At 51.6% G+C, this 16,545-nt stretch overlaps 1 protein-coding gene across 1 annotated transcript in view; it reads right to left on the reverse strand.

Moving 5' to 3' along the window:
• LOC128812978 (hydrocephalus-inducing protein-like) overlaps positions 1 to 16,545 on the reverse strand; it is a 111,953-nt gene that overhangs the window by 8,607 nt on the left and 86,801 nt on the right. Inside the window, exons 42-55 of the mRNA XM_053987705.1 lie at positions 15,550 to 15,844; positions 14,914 to 15,072; positions 14,311 to 14,498; positions 14,101 to 14,135; positions 11,261 to 11,398; positions 10,007 to 10,227; positions 8,490 to 8,861; positions 5,447 to 5,556; positions 4,127 to 4,298; positions 3,357 to 3,456; positions 2,700 to 2,799; positions 2,097 to 2,265; positions 1,579 to 1,817; positions 1,190 to 1,244 (exon numbers count right to left, since the gene is read on the reverse strand). Coding sequence (XP_053843680.1) covers positions 1,190 to 1,244; positions 1,579 to 1,817; positions 2,097 to 2,265; positions 2,700 to 2,799; positions 3,357 to 3,456; positions 4,127 to 4,298; positions 5,447 to 5,556; positions 8,490 to 8,861; positions 10,007 to 10,227; positions 11,261 to 11,398; positions 14,101 to 14,135; positions 14,311 to 14,498; positions 14,914 to 15,072; positions 15,550 to 15,844 — 2,353 coding nt within the window. The remainder of the gene's footprint in view (positions 1 to 1,189; positions 1,245 to 1,578; positions 1,818 to 2,096; positions 2,266 to 2,699; positions 2,800 to 3,356; positions 3,457 to 4,126; positions 4,299 to 5,446; positions 5,557 to 8,489; positions 8,862 to 10,006; positions 10,228 to 11,260; positions 11,399 to 14,100; positions 14,136 to 14,310; positions 14,499 to 14,913; positions 15,073 to 15,549; positions 15,845 to 16,545) is intronic.

The raw sequence follows: 16,545 nt of genomic DNA on the forward strand, positions 1-16,545 counted from the left end.
TTGGCTCCGCCCGCATGGACCGGGGCCGCCAGCTGCGCAGGGTCTTAAAGCCTGCTACTTGCTGGGCATTCTAAATCCGAGATTTAAAAAAAAAAAAAAAAAAAAAAAAAAAAAATTAGATTTAAGATTCATTAAATAGAGGTGGTTGAAAAGACAAAAAAAAAAAAAAAAAAAAACAAGAAAAAAAGTGGTTGATTTAAGAGTTTTGGCCATGGCATTTCAGAGATTTTTTCAGTTTTTTTTTAATTTGGTGATGGTTTTTGCACAAGAAAGGTATGTTTGCATGGTTGACAATCAGCCCAGAGTTGGTTTTATCAGTTGTTGCAGTCTCTGGGATGACATTCAGTGTTTTGGTATTAGATAATTATATGATGTCACATTTGGTTTTGTTTATGGGTTTTTAATTGTTGTTTGGACTTTCTTCAGTTGTTTTGTTTCAGGATTCAGCAGTTCTCTGTTTCAGCATTGAGAAGGACTTTTGAGGATGTCAAGATCAACGTTTCCAATCAGTGGACACCTTCTCCAGAGAATCAATTGTTTGGACTTGAAATTTGAGCATTCTTTTAATTGTTGTTTGGGTTTTTATGTTGTAAGTTTTGTTTTAGAGATTTGATAGATGGTTTGCAGGTAAAGGATCTCGTTGAACATTCCACATCAGCATTTGATTTGGCTTTTGATTGATAACTAGCAAATTGATAAGGGGACCTCTTGAGATGTGTTTGCTCTTTTTTGCAGGACCCTGCAGAAGAATTGCAGATGCAGTTTTTTTATTTTATTTTTTTTAATTTATACTAAAACGGTGATATGTGGCAAGCACATTTCTCTCTCTCTCAGGATTTTTTATTGAGGTGCACAGAGAGAAATGAAAGAGAAAACAATTTCTATTTCTGCTCCTTGTTTTTCTCTTGTGGAATGTGTTTGGAGAATTGTTTACCCAGAGTGAGCGCTTGGTTGGACCGTGGTGGATTGTTTGGGCCTGATGGCCAATCGGATCCACCTGTGTCTGGGCTCTGGAGAACAGGGTCGCGAGTTGTGAGTTAGTTAGATATGATAGTTAGAGAAAGTAGCATGTAGTATTTAGTATCCTCTTTTATATAGCATATTAATGTATTATAATTATAATAAAGAAATCATTCAGCCTTCTGAAATGGAGTTAGACATCATCATTCTTCCTATTGGGTTCGCCGACATCTACAACAGCTGAGTGCTTTGTAGACGATGGAGCAGATTCCCCTTGCTTTGAACTGAGAGGAGAAAGCAGAAGTATCTGCAGAAGTATCATGCTGAGCTCCCCTGCCTTTCTCTGAGGCCAAAGCTGGCCTTCCTCCTCACAGAGGAAAGCCTTTGTGCTCCTGATGGCTCCCAGAGAGCAGCCTGCAGCTCCCATTGCTGGACCGAGCAGCTCTATCACCAGCTTCATACTACACATGCGGATACCGAGGCCTTTTTCTGCCCCCTCTCCCCAAGCCAGGGATGCAAATGGACGATAGCCCAGGTCTCGTGGCTGCCTGCCACATACCAGCCATGGGGGGGGTTGTGCCTCCTCAGACAGAAAGGGTGGTGCAGGGCTTCTCGTACCTTTTGCTTTCCAATGCAGATGCCTCCTTGGGTGCTCGGTGGATGCGGAATTTGAAGCCGAGCATGCCTTTGTTCTCCAGCACGACAGTCTGGGTCTCCTTGGTGCCCTTGATCACGGCACCGAAGTCGATGGGTGAGGCAGGCTCAATGCTGTACTTGCTGTACTCAGCTTTTGCTGACACCATCACTGGGATGTTGGTGACAACCTGGCCTCCTTCACCTGAGCTGGCATCTATCACCTGTGTCCACAGGAAGGGTGGTAAAGAAAGCAAAGAGGCCAGCCTCTACCCCAGTCCCCAGCCTCCACCCCAGGCCTCCAGTGTAGCCCTCCCGGTTTAAGCACTTCCTCCAGAATCAGATTCTCAGCTCCACTTAGGAAGCCTCCCAAATGGTTTTGAAAGACTTTGTTTGTGTAAGCAGGAGAGAGGATTCTCCAGTTAAAGGTGTCCGTTAGACACCTGTCCTGTTTACGCTCCCAAAACACCGTGTGATAACACAGCCTGGCCCAGGCAGCTCACCTGGCAGTACAGGATGGGCTTGTTCTTGAGGAGGATTTCACTTGTGGGGTGGAAGAGTATCTCAATATTCACACCAGGCTGGGAGGCAGTCAGCATGCCTGACTGAGGCTCAACAGTGAAGTAGGATGCCATGTTTTGCATCCCGGGACCTGCACCCTTCAGCGTGAAACTGGGGAGAAAGAGAAGGAATGGAGATCTCTGCAGTTAAAAATATAGGTGCCACCAGCACAGCCAGGACTTTGCATAGGACCAGAAAAAAAAGGGAGAATCCAGCTCTGCTCAGGGAATCCTGGATCTTGACAGAGAGTACAGACAATCACAATGTTACTGCAAGAAACCTTGACATTGAAATTTTTCATTCACTTCTTTACAGAGTCTCAGAAAGATAAAGGAGGTGACCATCCAAGAAAGTCAGTGCAGCTGAGCTGTGAAGAACTGCTGGTTTGGGGCTGGATTCTCTGGTAGAATAATTGAGATTAGAGAGCCCAGGTTTTGTATTTACCATGAGGTAGCCAGCATGGAAACAGATTCTAGCCATTGACAGAGGGAGAATGCAGGCCTGGGAACCCAAGGAAATGCTCACTACCAGGCAGCTGGACTCACCTGTACTCAATGTTGTATACCCCTTTGTTCTTTAGCCTCAGGACTTTCTTCACATTATCCAGGACATTAATGGTTCCAAATTCCAAGCTTCCATCTGAACCTGCAGAAAAGCCACAGAGCGAGGTCAAACACGGTATTTGTGAGCTGCTGCAGAATACAACAGGCCACAAGCTACATGGAGGTCTCGGCACAAAACCCTTTCCAGCAAGTTTCCATTCTTGGAAGTGTTTTCCAGCTACTTGTCTGCCCTTTCTCTTCTCACTCAAAATATCTGCAGGCTTAGTAGCTAAGGAGCTCGGCTCCCATTTCCTCGCTTCCAAGCACAAATCCAATTACTTTATATGCTGTGCTGAGCCTGTGGGCGTTGCCAACTGCCTGTTCACATCACTGTTATTTCAAAGCCCCCAAATCCAATCTGCACATGAAGCTGCACACTTCAAAGTTCAGAGGGGAGAGACTTAAGGCTGTCAGTTCCCTGACAATGCTTTATTTCATGCAGGTTGCAGGGTACGTGCTTTGTGGCATGTATCCATGCCATCCTTGTATCCCATCCCATCCCATCCCATCCCATCCCATCCCATCCCAGTGCTTTGGTCGCCCACCTCCCAAGGTAATGCAGTGCACCTGGACTGCTTTGTTTGGGAGGCATCCACTGACCTTTGGGCATGTCAATGCTCAGAGAAACCTCATAGACCTTTGCAGAGATTTTGATGTTTTCAGCCTGAACAATCCCCAGGACATTTTCTGTATCTGAAACCTGAGGCAGCAAGAAACAAACACTGTTCAGATTATTCTTTTGGTAGGCAGCCTGAAAGTCCTTGTCTCTGCTGGCTGCTTCCCTGTGGCCTCCCTGGCTTCACAAGCGTTGGCGGACTCCCAAGCTTTGCTAACCCGTTCCTCTCATGGGCTGCCCCAGTGGGATTCTCCTGCAGTAAAAAACCCTATCAGCCCAACTCTGCACTCCTACAGCAGGGAATGCTGCTGCTAAAGCATCCTTGGGAGGCACAGGGGTGTAAGAACAAGCACAAGAAGTGTGAGGTGTCTCAGAGCAGGTGGCATTGACAACCCTCTCTAATCACCTAGCCCCCTCTCTGAAATGCAGCCGCTAAACCATGGGGAACAAAATCCCACAGGGAGAGTTTGTTGCACTATGCAAGAGCTTCAGACAAAGTCCAGGAGGAATGTCGAGATCACGCTGCAGTCTGTACAACCAGACAACAACCTTCAACCATTCACAGGGACAAGGTGGTTGTGGTACAGGCTCAGGATGCAGTGTCTGGTTATCTGGGGGGATGTGGATGCACTGCACGTTCTGGCAAACGCTGTGCAGAGGCAGAAGTTGGGGTCACAGCACCCTTGTGTCTGTCAGGTGCAGCTCTTCCTGACCCTGTCCCTAGGAGCACACGGCTGCTCACAGTCCCTCTCACCTCTAGTCGGAGGGTCTTCTTAACGCTGCCAATCTGCCTGGCCTTGAAATGCACTGCCACTTCAAACTCTGAGCGGGGATCAATGGTGCCTTTATCTTGGGACAAGGAGAAGTCCTCAGCAAGGTCATCCAGCCCGCTGAGCTGCCAGGCCATGGGCAGCAGGTTGTCGTTTCTCAGGATAACAAATGACCCTTCTCTCAGGTGTGGAAATGACTTTGGAGTGCAAGGGTTAAAGAGGCAAACAGAAATCCCAGACCATCCATCAACCTGGCTAAAGATTGTCTGTTTTCTTAAACTATTTCAATTTCATTTCCTTGGGGTGTCAAAGTAGACCTAGCCCTCCAGAACTCCCATGGAGACAAGAACTTAATGTGAATTTTTTTTTTTTTTTTTTTAAAGCGACAGTAAAAGTAGAAGTACACAATAGCTTCAATGGCAACGTGTTTAGGCAGACTTTATCCAGCAGTGAGGATGCAATGTCATTACAGGAAAATTTAATTCTTGCTGTACGTTCCCCCCCGACACCCACTGGCAGGTCAACCATAAAATCTTATTAATAATTACAGATTAATGAAAGGTTTACAAAACCATCTACAGAATAATTGCTCGATCAGGCTACCTGCAGAGCTCAAGGCACTTCAAAAACCCCCCTAAAGTTCATTTCCTATGGGTTGAAGCTGACATGTGGGGGGACACAACAGTTGTCCCCCAAGTCACCTTTGGACTGGCAGCAGCATGCGGCTCTGGCCACCAAGGCGGCCACCAAGGCACCCACTGGGCAGGCAGAGCAGCTCCGCCAAGGCTCATTTGCCTATATCTGCTTAGGTTCACACATCTGTGGTCCTTCAAACCCATGTGTCTCCCAGGACTCTGCCGGGGACTGCCCTGGGTTGTGCCACCAGGACAGCCTGTCTCTCCAGGTGTGCCCAGAAAAGTACAAGGCCCAGCAGGGAGCACATACCAGTCTCTTGATTTCCCACACAGCAGCGGCCCAAAGTGGAATTGCTTTGTGCTCTCAACATATTCCTTGAAGATGATTTCATCTTCCTCCATGGTCTCCCTCCACTATGGAAACACCACCCTGGGCAGGAAAGTGGGGAAGGAGGAGCTATGAGATGCTCCAAGCAGGAAATGTAGTCAGAAAGCCATAACCCTTCCTGCAGGCTGAGGTACCATCTGCCTTCCCAGCTCCCAGCACAGTCGGAGGTGCTGGGTGACCTCAGGCAGCACGATCTGCCCAGGCCAGAAGCCCCAAGGGGCAGCCCTGGCTGTGGTTCAGGGGCAGCTGTGGTATGGGAGGCTGCCAGGGGCCAGCCTTACCGTGGGTTCTGGCTGATGCTGGGGTACAGGCCGGTGCCACGGCAGGGCAGCTCGTACTGGCGCTTTGTCTGCACGAGCTCAAACCTCAGTGTCTGCTCAAACTTCCCTGGCTTTTTGGCGGAGAAGTGGTGTGGGAGGGGTCCCCGCTCTCCCTTGGGAGGCGGCTTCAGTGTAGAGAAGTTGTCAATTACCTGTTGCTCCCCTCCCCAGTGGAAACTGCCCATCAAAGTCTAACACATTCCCCGGTTCTGGAAAGTTCCCTTGTTCTGTTAACCCCATTGGACCCTGTTGACATGCCACTCCTCTCCTGTAACCCGACTGGTTCGTTGTATGTCACCCCATCCCGTCTCCTCCCCTTTACCCGTTACCCACTGGTTGATCTGTACCCTAGCCACTCCTATCCCTCTGCCCTTATATGCTCTGTCCCGCCTTTGTTCTGGGCTCCTGGAGCCAGTTCCCTCCGAGAGTGCTTGTGTTCCCTGCCTTCTCCTCCTGTTCCTGATCCTTTCCCGCAATAAAGCCTCTTGGATCCTACTGCTCGGGAGACGTCTCGTCACTCTCTGGTGGAGTTATCCGGGTTTCACCTACCCCTCCCTGCGGACCGGTCAGCCGCGGATCACTCCCCGGACTGGCTGAGAACCCAGGGAGTCCCCGGAGCCACTTTTTATTACAATTGGCGCCCCAAACACGGTGATTGCTGCCCCGGTCCCCGAAGAGCGTCTCCTCGCCGTGTGTGGATCTGTGACCCTGCGCTGCAGGATTGCAAGCGCCGTTTGCCGCCAATCCCAGGAGCAGCTGTTCTTCTGTTTTAAGAAGACCCCTTTCTCCTGGACCTGCTGACAAGTCGTGGATATCCGATCCTGCAGCTTCGGGGGAAGCTCTAGATTCCACGACACCAGCAGAACTCCACCACCCCACCTCAGCTTTTCCTTTCGCCACATCCTGGTTTTGGTGAGTCTCGCTGCTCGAATAGAGCAGCTGACGCAGGCCCTTCTCTTTTTCTTTTCTCCTTTGCTTTGGTGGGGATTCTCCTCTGCAGTGCGGAGATGGGCAACCGCCTCTCCCCTGCAAGATGAGACTTTTACACCCAAGTTAAGGCTACCCTGTGATTGGGGAATGTTTCTTTCAACAAAAGGATTCTTAAGTCTTTTGCTAATTTCATTTTTGATCATTTTCCAGACGCCTCTACTGAGGACGTCTTTTCTGTCTTATTCTGGGGAAAAGTTGGGCGTTATATTTATGATCTTCAAGTTTCTGGGAATTTTAAGGTTGGGAGGTTCTTTCCTATTTATGATGTTATTTTTAATTTAGTTAAAACAAAAGGGGAAAATTCGGGCCCCAGTTTTTCTACCCCTCATTCCGCCCCCCTCGCTCCTAACCCCATTTCCCCTAAGGGTGGATCGGGAGATAGATCCTGCCAAAATGAGGCACAGGGCTGCTACCGTCTCCCTGCTGCCTCCCGTTCCACCCTGTCCTTCTCTTGTGCTGGGACTGGCCACCCCAGCAAGAGCCCTATCCATTCCCACGATCCACATGTCCCCAATCCCAGTTTTACTCCCAGTTCCAGTTCTGTTCTAACATCACTTCAAAATGGCGGCAGCCTCGTGGCCAATTGCCTTAAACCACAAAATGGCGCCTCCTCCTCCTCCTCAACCCCTCCGGTTCCCGCCACTTTAACATCTCTGCCCCCTCCGTCGGTTGCCGCCCCTGCGTCGGGTCCCGCCCTTCCAGCTGCGTCGATCTCGGTGACATCGGGACCCTCCCATCCTGCCCCCCTAGCCACACCCCTGGGCGGGCCCCTGGTGGGTGGGACAGGCCTACTGGAAGGCCACACCCCAGTGGGTGGGTCAGGCCACGCCCCCTCTCCTGCCACTTCCGGTTCCCACACCACCGGAACCGGAAGTAGGCCTTGCCGGAAGCAGGCCATCTTGGCCTGCAGGGTCTCCCGTAACCAGGACCCACCGGCAAGGGAGAGGCTTCGCGCCCTAGCCCGTCCTGCCTCATCCTCGGAAGAGGATGAGGATGAGGACAGTGACAACCCCCGGCCAACAACCAAGGCAGGGGAGGGCTGGGCCCAGATAAGGGCCAAGGCCATCAGGGATGGGGACCTAGATCTCGCCAGGGATCTAGGCCCAATCGCGGCACCGGTCAAGCTCAAGAGGGGGAAGGAACCGCGGTGGGAGCAACTGCCATACGCGGAGGTGAAGGAGTTGAGGAAGGCAGCCAAGGACTATTGGAGAAATTCCCCTTTCTTCAAAAACGTATTAGACCTAACTTTCACCGGACATACCCTGGTACAGCATGACCTTCGCTACATAGCGAAGGCTCTGCTGTCTCCCACAGAATTTCTTCTGTGGGAAATCCATTGGAAAAAGCTAATAAAGCCCATCTTAACAAAATATGACCTTAAGGAGGTGTTGGGAGATGGCACTGAGGGCCTGGAGGCGCTGGCAGGGGAAGGGGAATTTAGTAAGCCGGAAGACCAGATCCTCCTTCCCGATAACTTGCTAGCTGACATCCGAGACGCCGGGAAGGAGGCCCTACTAAAAATCCCCGACGGAACCACCCCCCTCCAGAACTTTTCATCCATCCTCCAAGGCCCTGACGAGACTTTTATTAAGTTCATAGACAGGCTAAAGGAGGCTATAGACTGGCAGATCGAGAACGTCAAGGCCAGGGAAGAACTGCTGCGCAAGATGGCCTTGACCAACGCCAACCCGGAGACAAAGAAGATCCTGCGAGCTCTCCCCCAGGATCCAGAGCCGACCATCGCCAAGATGGTCTAGGCGTGCACCAAAGCGGCATCAATGGAGCAGACTGTGGCGTTCGCGGTGAGCAAAGGGGTGGGGGAGGCGATGGTGGACCTAACGAACGCGCGTTGCTTCGGCTGCGGTCAGTTGGGCCACATACAAGCCAATTGCCCACACTGGCCGCCAGAGAGGTCATACCATGCGTACAACCCCTCCCTGAGGCCGCCTTATCAGAATCCACGTTTTCATCGGCCGGGAAACGGGAGGCGGAGCGCGCTGAGGGGCCGCGCTACGACATCAAATGGCCCGTCCCAGCTCCCTGTGCTGCCATCGCTCCCGGAGAACCACTGCCCCAGCGGCACATTTCTCCGGACGTCCGCAGCCAGGAGGACGGGCTCCGGCTCCTCAGACGGACTAAACAACTGAACAGTGCCCGCCGCCAAGTCCTCCGGAGTTCCATCCACATCATGTTTCCGGATGAGGACTTGGTCCGTGTCCCGGTGGGATTCCTGCCGCCGCCATACCGCGACCACCCTGTCACAGTGTTGTTCATCGGAGACTCCATCAGCACGCCGGACGACCTCACCATCATCCCGGAGGTCGTCTACTTTGAGCCGGGGGCAGAGCTCAACGTCTCCGTGGTTTGCCATCATCCTCCGTTCTCTCTGCCAAAAGGGTCTCCTTTAGCCCTGTGCTACATTTTGCACAGCCACCAAGAAGAAGACGACCACGACTTTTCACCGGACTTTCCATTTCAACAAGACCCTTCTGCTTTTTTAATACAGAGCGTTACTAAACAGAGACCCATTATTAAGACCTCATTTATTTTTCAGGGGAAAAACATCTCCATGGACCTGATGGCAGACACCGGAGCAGATGTTACCATCATCCCTCAGGCAGAGTGGCCGCGCGACTGGGAGTTAGTGTCCCCTTGTGGCACAATCTCCGGTGTGGGAGGAGCCGTCAATTCCCGTCGCAGTAAGCACCTCGTGTGTGTAGAGGGGCCGGAGGGTCAGATTGCCATGATTCGGCCTTTTGTTGTTACATCCAATATCAAATTACTAGGCAGGGACGTTTTGTCCCAATGGGGCGCCCGCCTCGACATCCCTAGCCCTGCGTGGGATTTTTAGTCTGGGCCACTGCGGAGCGCACCTCCCCACCGCTCAATTGGAAAACTGACACACCGGTGTGGGTGGGCCAGTGGCCCTTGCCAATCGAGAAACTTAAGGCGCTCAACGAACTTGTAGAGGAGCAGGTGCGCCTGGGGCATTTAATACCTTCCACCAGCCCCTGGAACACGCCTGTCTTTGTTATTAAAAAACCCGGCAAAGACAGGTGGCGCCTGCTCCAAGACCTACGCAGGGTTAACGATGTTATTGAGGATATGGGCCCCTTGCAACCAGGCCTTCCCTCTCCCTCTATGCTGCCCCGGGATTGGCAGATCGCAATCCTTGATATCAAGGATTGTTTCTTTAACATCCCGCTATACGCCGGAGATGCTCCCAGATTCGCATTCTCGGTTCCCTCTATCAACCGAGGTGAGTCATATAAACGATACCAATGGACCACTCTGCCCCAGGGATTGAAAAATTCCCCTGTGCTCTGCCAGACCTTTGTAGCGCAGGTCCTTTCCCCAATTCGCCGCCTCTTTCCGGAGGCCATTATTCTACACTACATGGACGACATTTTAATTTGTGCTGCCAGTTCTACCTGTTTACAAGCAGCTTTGGACAGGACAGTAAAAGCTATCAAGGATGCGGGCTTTCAGATCGCGGAGGACAAGATCCAACTGCCGTCCCCCTGGAAATACCTGGGCTTCTTGATCACGGGAAGGACCGTCGCGCCCCAGTCTCTTGTCATCAAAGACGACCCACGGACCCTGCGGGATTTGCAGCAGCTCTGCGGTACCATCACCTGGATCCGACCTCTCCTGGGATTCACCACGGAGGAGCTGTCGCCACTCTTTCACCTGCTGAAAGGCGACGGCGACCTGGCATCCCCACGCCATCTCACCCCAGATGCCCGTGAGACCTTGGAGAGAGTCGCAGATGCTATCAAGTCCCGCCAGGCGCATCGGGTCGCGCGGTCCCTCCCAATCCAGTGTGCCATCCTCGGTAAGTCCCCAAACTTACACGCCCTGTTATTCCAGTGGGACGACAGCCAGAGGGACCCACTCCTTATCATCGAGTGGTTGTTCCTCCCCCACCAGCCCGCCAAGACAGTCACCACCTTTCCAGAATTAATATCAAAACTGATCATTAAGGCCCGCCAGCGCCTCCGGACCCTTGCAGGGTGTGACCCAACATGCATTTATTTACCTTTAAATTTGGATCAATTGGACTTCCTTCTACAAACAAATGGATTACAAATTTCGCTTGCTAGCTATCCTGGCCAGATTCTGATACACTATCCTAAACACAAATTGTTTAAAGACACCTTGTATTTGGCTCCAAAAATTTTCAAAAAACACCACTGAAAGGCGCTCTCGCGGTGTTCACTGATGGGTCGGGTAGATCCCACAAATCAGTGATCACTTGGAAGGACCCGGACAGTCAGAAGTGGGAGTCTGACATCCAAATAGTTCAGGGTTCCCCCCAGATCGCTGAACTTGCAGCGGTAGTGAGAGCTTTCAAAAAATTTCAACAACCGTTCAACCTGGTAACTGATTTGGCATATGTAGCCGGGATAGCAGAGCAGGCCGAACATGCCCTGCTCAAAGACATTCAGAATAAAATACTCTATAGCTTGCTCTCAGAATTAATTTGGCTGATCTCCCACTGAGAGCAACCTTATCATATTTTGCATGTTAGGTCACACACAGACCTGCCAGGAGATATCACTGAGGGCAACTGGAGAGCGGACACTCTGGCAATGTTAGCGCACACCAACTCAGCAAACCCAGCAGCCTTGACACCTTCCCTGCCAGATGTCCACATGCAGGCTAAGATGAGCCACGCCTTTTACCATCAGAATGCTCCAGCGCTATGCCGCCAGTTTAAGATCTCTAAGGAGCAGGCGCAAGCCATCTTAGCCACCTGCCCCAACTGCCAGTCCCATGCGTTACCATTGTTAGCGACGGGGGTTAACCCCCGGGGACTGGGGGCACTGGACATCTGGCAGACAGATGTCACCCATTTCCCCTCTTTTGGCCGGCTCAAATATATCCACGTGTCGGTGGACACGTTCTCGGGGGCAGTGTTCGCTTCCACCCATATGGGGGAAAAAACCAAAGACATAATGAAACACTTATACATGGCTTTCTCCACTCTGCGTGTCCCAAAAACCATCAAGACTGATAACGGACCAGGGTTCACGTCCAAACAGTTCATGGAGTTTGTGCAACTATGGGGCATTGATCATGTCACCAGAATTCCACACAACCCTACAGGGCAGTCAATCGTGGAACAGAAACACCAGGAAATTAAGAAATTGTTAGAACAACAGAATGATTCGGCCCCTACCACAAGCCCTGTAGAAAGGTTGTGCAAGGCTCTGTACGTTCTCAACTTCATGGAACTGTTCGGACCGCGAGCCAAACCCCCCAATCCTGTGCCATTTCCATAATAACACCAGGGCGCAGTTGAAGGAGAGACCTCCTGTGCTCGTGAAAGACCCTGAGTCAAAAGTCATCAAAGGCCCATACCCTCTAATAACGTGGGGGAGAGGGTATAAATGTGTTTCAACAGAACAGGGCCCCAGGTGGATCCCCGGCAAATTCATCAAGCCGTACAGAGAAGACACCGCTGCCGAGAGCCAACCCCCGGAACACTCCCCCGAGACGCCAGCACCAGCAAAAACCACCGTCGCGTGGAGCCGAAGAAAGAGGAAGAAGACTGCACCTGTTAACGCCGCCGTCAGAACCCTTATAACAAACAGACATTTCCCACCGGCTTGGACTGTTTACCCTCTAACTCCATCCCCTTCCATCCCTTACCCTTTCCTGTCCTACCACTTTCCTGTCCCACCCCTTTTTCCCTCATACCTGACACGATTAAATTTTCCTATTTTGATACTATTTTGATTTAAACGGGGGAGGAGGGGGATTCAAAGGGGCCATTGTCCTTATTTCCTTTATGTGTCTATTTATCAGACTTCGGGCCACCCAGAATGGCAGTCACAGCAGCCAGAGCACCCCGCAGTGACCAGCTTCCTGCAGCAGCACTCTTCACCATCTTGTGTCTCCACCTGGCAGGAAGCTGGATCGTACCGCAGCCCAAAGAGAACATCTGGGTCACGCTGGCAAAGTCCATCGGGCAAGAACAACTTTGCATGGCCATGGGAGGTGTAGACAACCCATTGTCTACATGCCTGGTGGGAATCCCCCTGTCGGAAAATGACTTTCCACTCACAGGGATGAAGCCCAACCCGGCGGACTCCTGGGTGGGTTGGATAAGGACACTACCACAGGCACCACAGGAACCCCAGGAATTAGATCTACTGGGGTCCACAAGGGCTCACTTTTGCATTAGATTTTATACTAAGGCCCCTCAAGGGAAAACAAATTATAACATCAAGGAAGTAACACCAACTAATAAAAAATACATCAACGAGTGGTGCAACTACACAAGCCCGGTACTGTCCAAGTCCTACCCATACCCTAAGGAGCTCCCTTGGGGTGTGTTTTTGATCTGTGGGGACAGGGTGTGGGCTGGGATCCCCTCTAAGATCAAAGGGGGTCCCTGTAGCCTTGGCAAGCTTACTACGCTGACCCCTAATAAGACACAAATTCTAGACTGGAAAAAGGAAAGTCAATCGGCACGCCAAAAGAGATCCTATGGAGAATTCGACCCAAATTGCGATTTGGAAATTTATGATTGGGGCAAAGGAAAGAGGGTCGCCGCATCCATTTTTCTACCGTGGTATGCGGCAGCAAAGGCCCTCGGTGAGATTTCTCACTTAGGGTGTTGGGTGAGTAAGCAGGCCAATGCTACCTCTGCCGCCTTATCAGATCTTTTGGCGGAAGAAGAGACCACCAGGCACGCCACTTTACAAAACAGAGCGGCCATCAACTTTCTGCTGCTCGCCCATGGCCACAGTTGCGAGGACTTTGAAGGGATGTGCTGCTTCAATTTGTCATCGAAGAGCACATCCATCCAAGCCAGCATCCAGCGGATCCAGGCGTTGGTGACGGACTTAAAAACTGAAACTGGGGCTGTGGACGCTGTGAACAAGATCTTTTCTCAATGGGGTGATCCTGGGTGGGCCATTCCGATTGTTAAAGGTTTAGTTTGGATTTTAATTATCATCTTCTTAATTTCTATTGCCTTAACCGTTTTTAAGAAAATGTTGTCCAGAACTGTGGGGAATGTATTTTTAATAAACCAAAAAGGGGGAGTGGTGGGAGGGGTCCCCGCTCTCCCTTGGGAGGCAGCTTCAGTGTAGAGAAGTTGTCAATTACCTGTTGCTCCCCTCCCCAGTGGAAACTGCCCATCAAAGTCTAACACATTCCCCAGTTCTGGAAAGTTCCCTTGTTCTGTTAACCCCATTGGACCCTGTTGACATGCCACTCCTCTCCTGTAACCCGATTGGTTCGTTGTATGTCACCCCATCCCGTCTCCTCCCCTTTACCCGTTACCCACTGGTTGATCTGTACCCTAGCCACTCCTATCCCTCTGCCCTTATATGCTCTGTCCCGCCTTTGTTCTGGGCTCCTGGAGCCAGTTCCCTCCGAGAGTGCTTGTGTTCCCTGCCTTCTCCTCCTGTTCCTGATCCTTTCCCGCAATAAAGCCTCTTGGATCCTACTGCTCGGGAGACGTCTCGTCACTCTCTGGTGGAGTTATCCAGGTTTCACCTACCCCTCCCTGCGGACTGGTCAGCCGCGGATCACTCCCCGGACTGGCTGGGAACCCAGGGAGCCCCCGGAGCCACTTTTTATTACAAAGTGGACCTTCAGTTCCACCTCACCGTGGGCAGGCACTATCCACCGGTACCGTTTCAGCCTGGCAATTAAAGAGGAGGCTTACAGACGCTGCTGAGGAGCAAACGAAACAAGGAGGGTGCACTTGCCATCCCACGGAGGCACTGGCACGGGGTCGCTGTGGAGCTGGGGATGATGGACCTTGTTTGGCAAGAGGACCAAGAAGGAGAGGCATCGCCTCCTCCTGTGCAGCTCACCTGAGGAATTCTGTGGGGACGGAGGCACTTTCCAGTGTACCTTTGGATCCTGTTGCAGAGGAATCCCGGGGACTTTCTGTTCTCCGTGTGGAGATCTGCTTCTCCTTTGCAGAGCTGTCTCTGCTGGCTGCTTTACCTGTCTTTGGTCGGCCCTCGGCAGAACTGCCCTTCACATCAGGGGCCTTGGCCTAAGGGGAGAGAGAAAAGGGAGGGAGAGGTGAGCCCTGAGACATCCCTATCCTGGAAAGCAAACTGGGGGTTTGTTCACCAATGGAAGAGAGCATAAATAAATAAGTCTACCTGCCCATGGACTTGGTCTTCCTTGTTGGTGTTTGTTTTGCCTAGGACACTCCCCCTCACTCAGACCCTCTCCTCAAAGGAAGTTGATGGTTTTAAGTGATTTTTTTCCCCTCTTGTCTTACAGAACTGCTCTGTCTCCAGCAGAGCTGTCTCTTTTGTCCCATCCCTGACAGAAAGGAGACCTGCAGACACAGGGCCCCATCACATCTTCACTACCTCTCCACCATGATCCTTTTCCATCCAACCTGTCCCCCATGTCCCCATCTAGCCTGGTCCCTGCCCTGGCACCACTGGAGCACCCACCAGACTGTCTTCCACAGCAGCACCTCCCGGTGCCACAATGGCGAAGGGCTCCACGCGCTCTGCAGAGGCCAGCCGCTCCTCTGGGTACTCGACTATGGAGAGCACAGCAGCAGGGGGCAGGGGAGGCCCGTCGGGATGCAGTCCCACATGTTGCAGCACCTAAAACAGAAGAGAAAACCCTGCTTATACTTCTGTCACCTTCATCCTCACAACTCCTTCTTTAAAGGCACTGAGCTTCTGACAAGGGGGTTTTTAATTTACATGAAGTACAAGTGCTTTGTTATGCCCAGTGGGGTGAGCAAGCTCCAGAGCAGAGTCAAGAGCTACAAGCAGGACCGGGAGAGAAACCTCCCAAGTGACTCAGCTGAAGAAAACAATGGCTGTGAGCTGCCCTGTCCTGGGGCCGTTTATGACTTCCAGGCTGGGAAACTCTGAACAGATGGGATACTTGTACACAGAGCACTCCCACTTCCTGCCCATCTGAGGGATGGTGATAACTTCCCCATCCACACAGATGATACAGAGTCATTGTGGAACATCATCAGGGACCTGGACAAGGCTCTGTGCCATTATCACACAATGCTCCAGGGCCCAAGACCACGACAAGCTCAAGATCTGAGCCTCGCAGGGTGTTACCTCGTCTTCCGTTGGCAGCGTCCCATCCCTCAGGATCTCCCTGATCGTGGCCTTTGGATCTGAGACCTGGATGTCCAGGCACGGCACCCCGACATGCTCGTCTCTGACTGCCCCCTCTGCAACTTTGCTTTCCATCTCCAGCTGAGATGACTGAAGACTCCTTCGGTCTCCACTTTTTTGTTCAGGCTTCTCCACCTTCTCCTCAGGCTTATTGGTCTTCTGACCTTTCTTTACAGGTGAAGACTGGGAGTTGTTTTCCTTTGGGATCACAGGTAACTGCATGGTACCCTGAACCCTGTCCCAGCAGGAGGAAAGCTCTGCAACATTCTGCTGTGATGACTCATAGATCTGAAACCTCAGGATCAAATTCTCCATCTCAGATAGGTCCTCTGGGATTTTGGTTTCCCCCTTCTTTGGGGCCTTTGGTTTCCCCTTCTGTGGGGCTTTGGGTTCCCCCTTCTCTGGGATTATGATTTTGCTCATCCTCGGGGCTTTGTATTTCCACTTCTCTGGGATTTTGGTTTCCTTCCTCTCTGGGGGTTTGGTTTCCTCCCTCTCTGGGGGTTTGGTTTCCTCCCTCTCTGGGGGTTTGGTTTCCTTCTTTTCTGGGATTTTGCTTTCCTTCTTCTCTGGGATTTTGGTTTTCCCCTTCTCTGGTTTTGGAGGTTGCTTCCCCACAGAGACACCTTTCTTTTCCTTCTTCCGCTTCTCTTCCTCCTTCTGCCTCTCTTCTTCCTTCCACCTCTCTTCCTCCTCTAAGGCTTTTGCCTCCTCCTCAAGCTTTTGAGCCAGCTGCTTCAGTTGCCTTCAGCAAACAAAATAGAAAACATGACTGAGAGTCACCACCAGACACTCGGGCTCACTAGCCCTCGCTGGCCCTGCACTTCATTCCTTGACCCTGAGGCCAGGCAGAACCGTGAGACCATTTCCCTGAATTTTCCTCAACCCACAGAGGTTGGGAACATCCCAAGTGAGGGGATTGGTGGAAGGGGACCT

The sequence above is a fragment of the Vidua macroura genome, chromosome 11 (assembly GCF_024509145.1).
Source record: "Vidua macroura isolate BioBank_ID:100142 chromosome 11, ASM2450914v1, whole genome shotgun sequence".
NCBI lineage: Eukaryota > Metazoa > Chordata > Aves > Passeriformes > Viduidae > Vidua > Vidua macroura.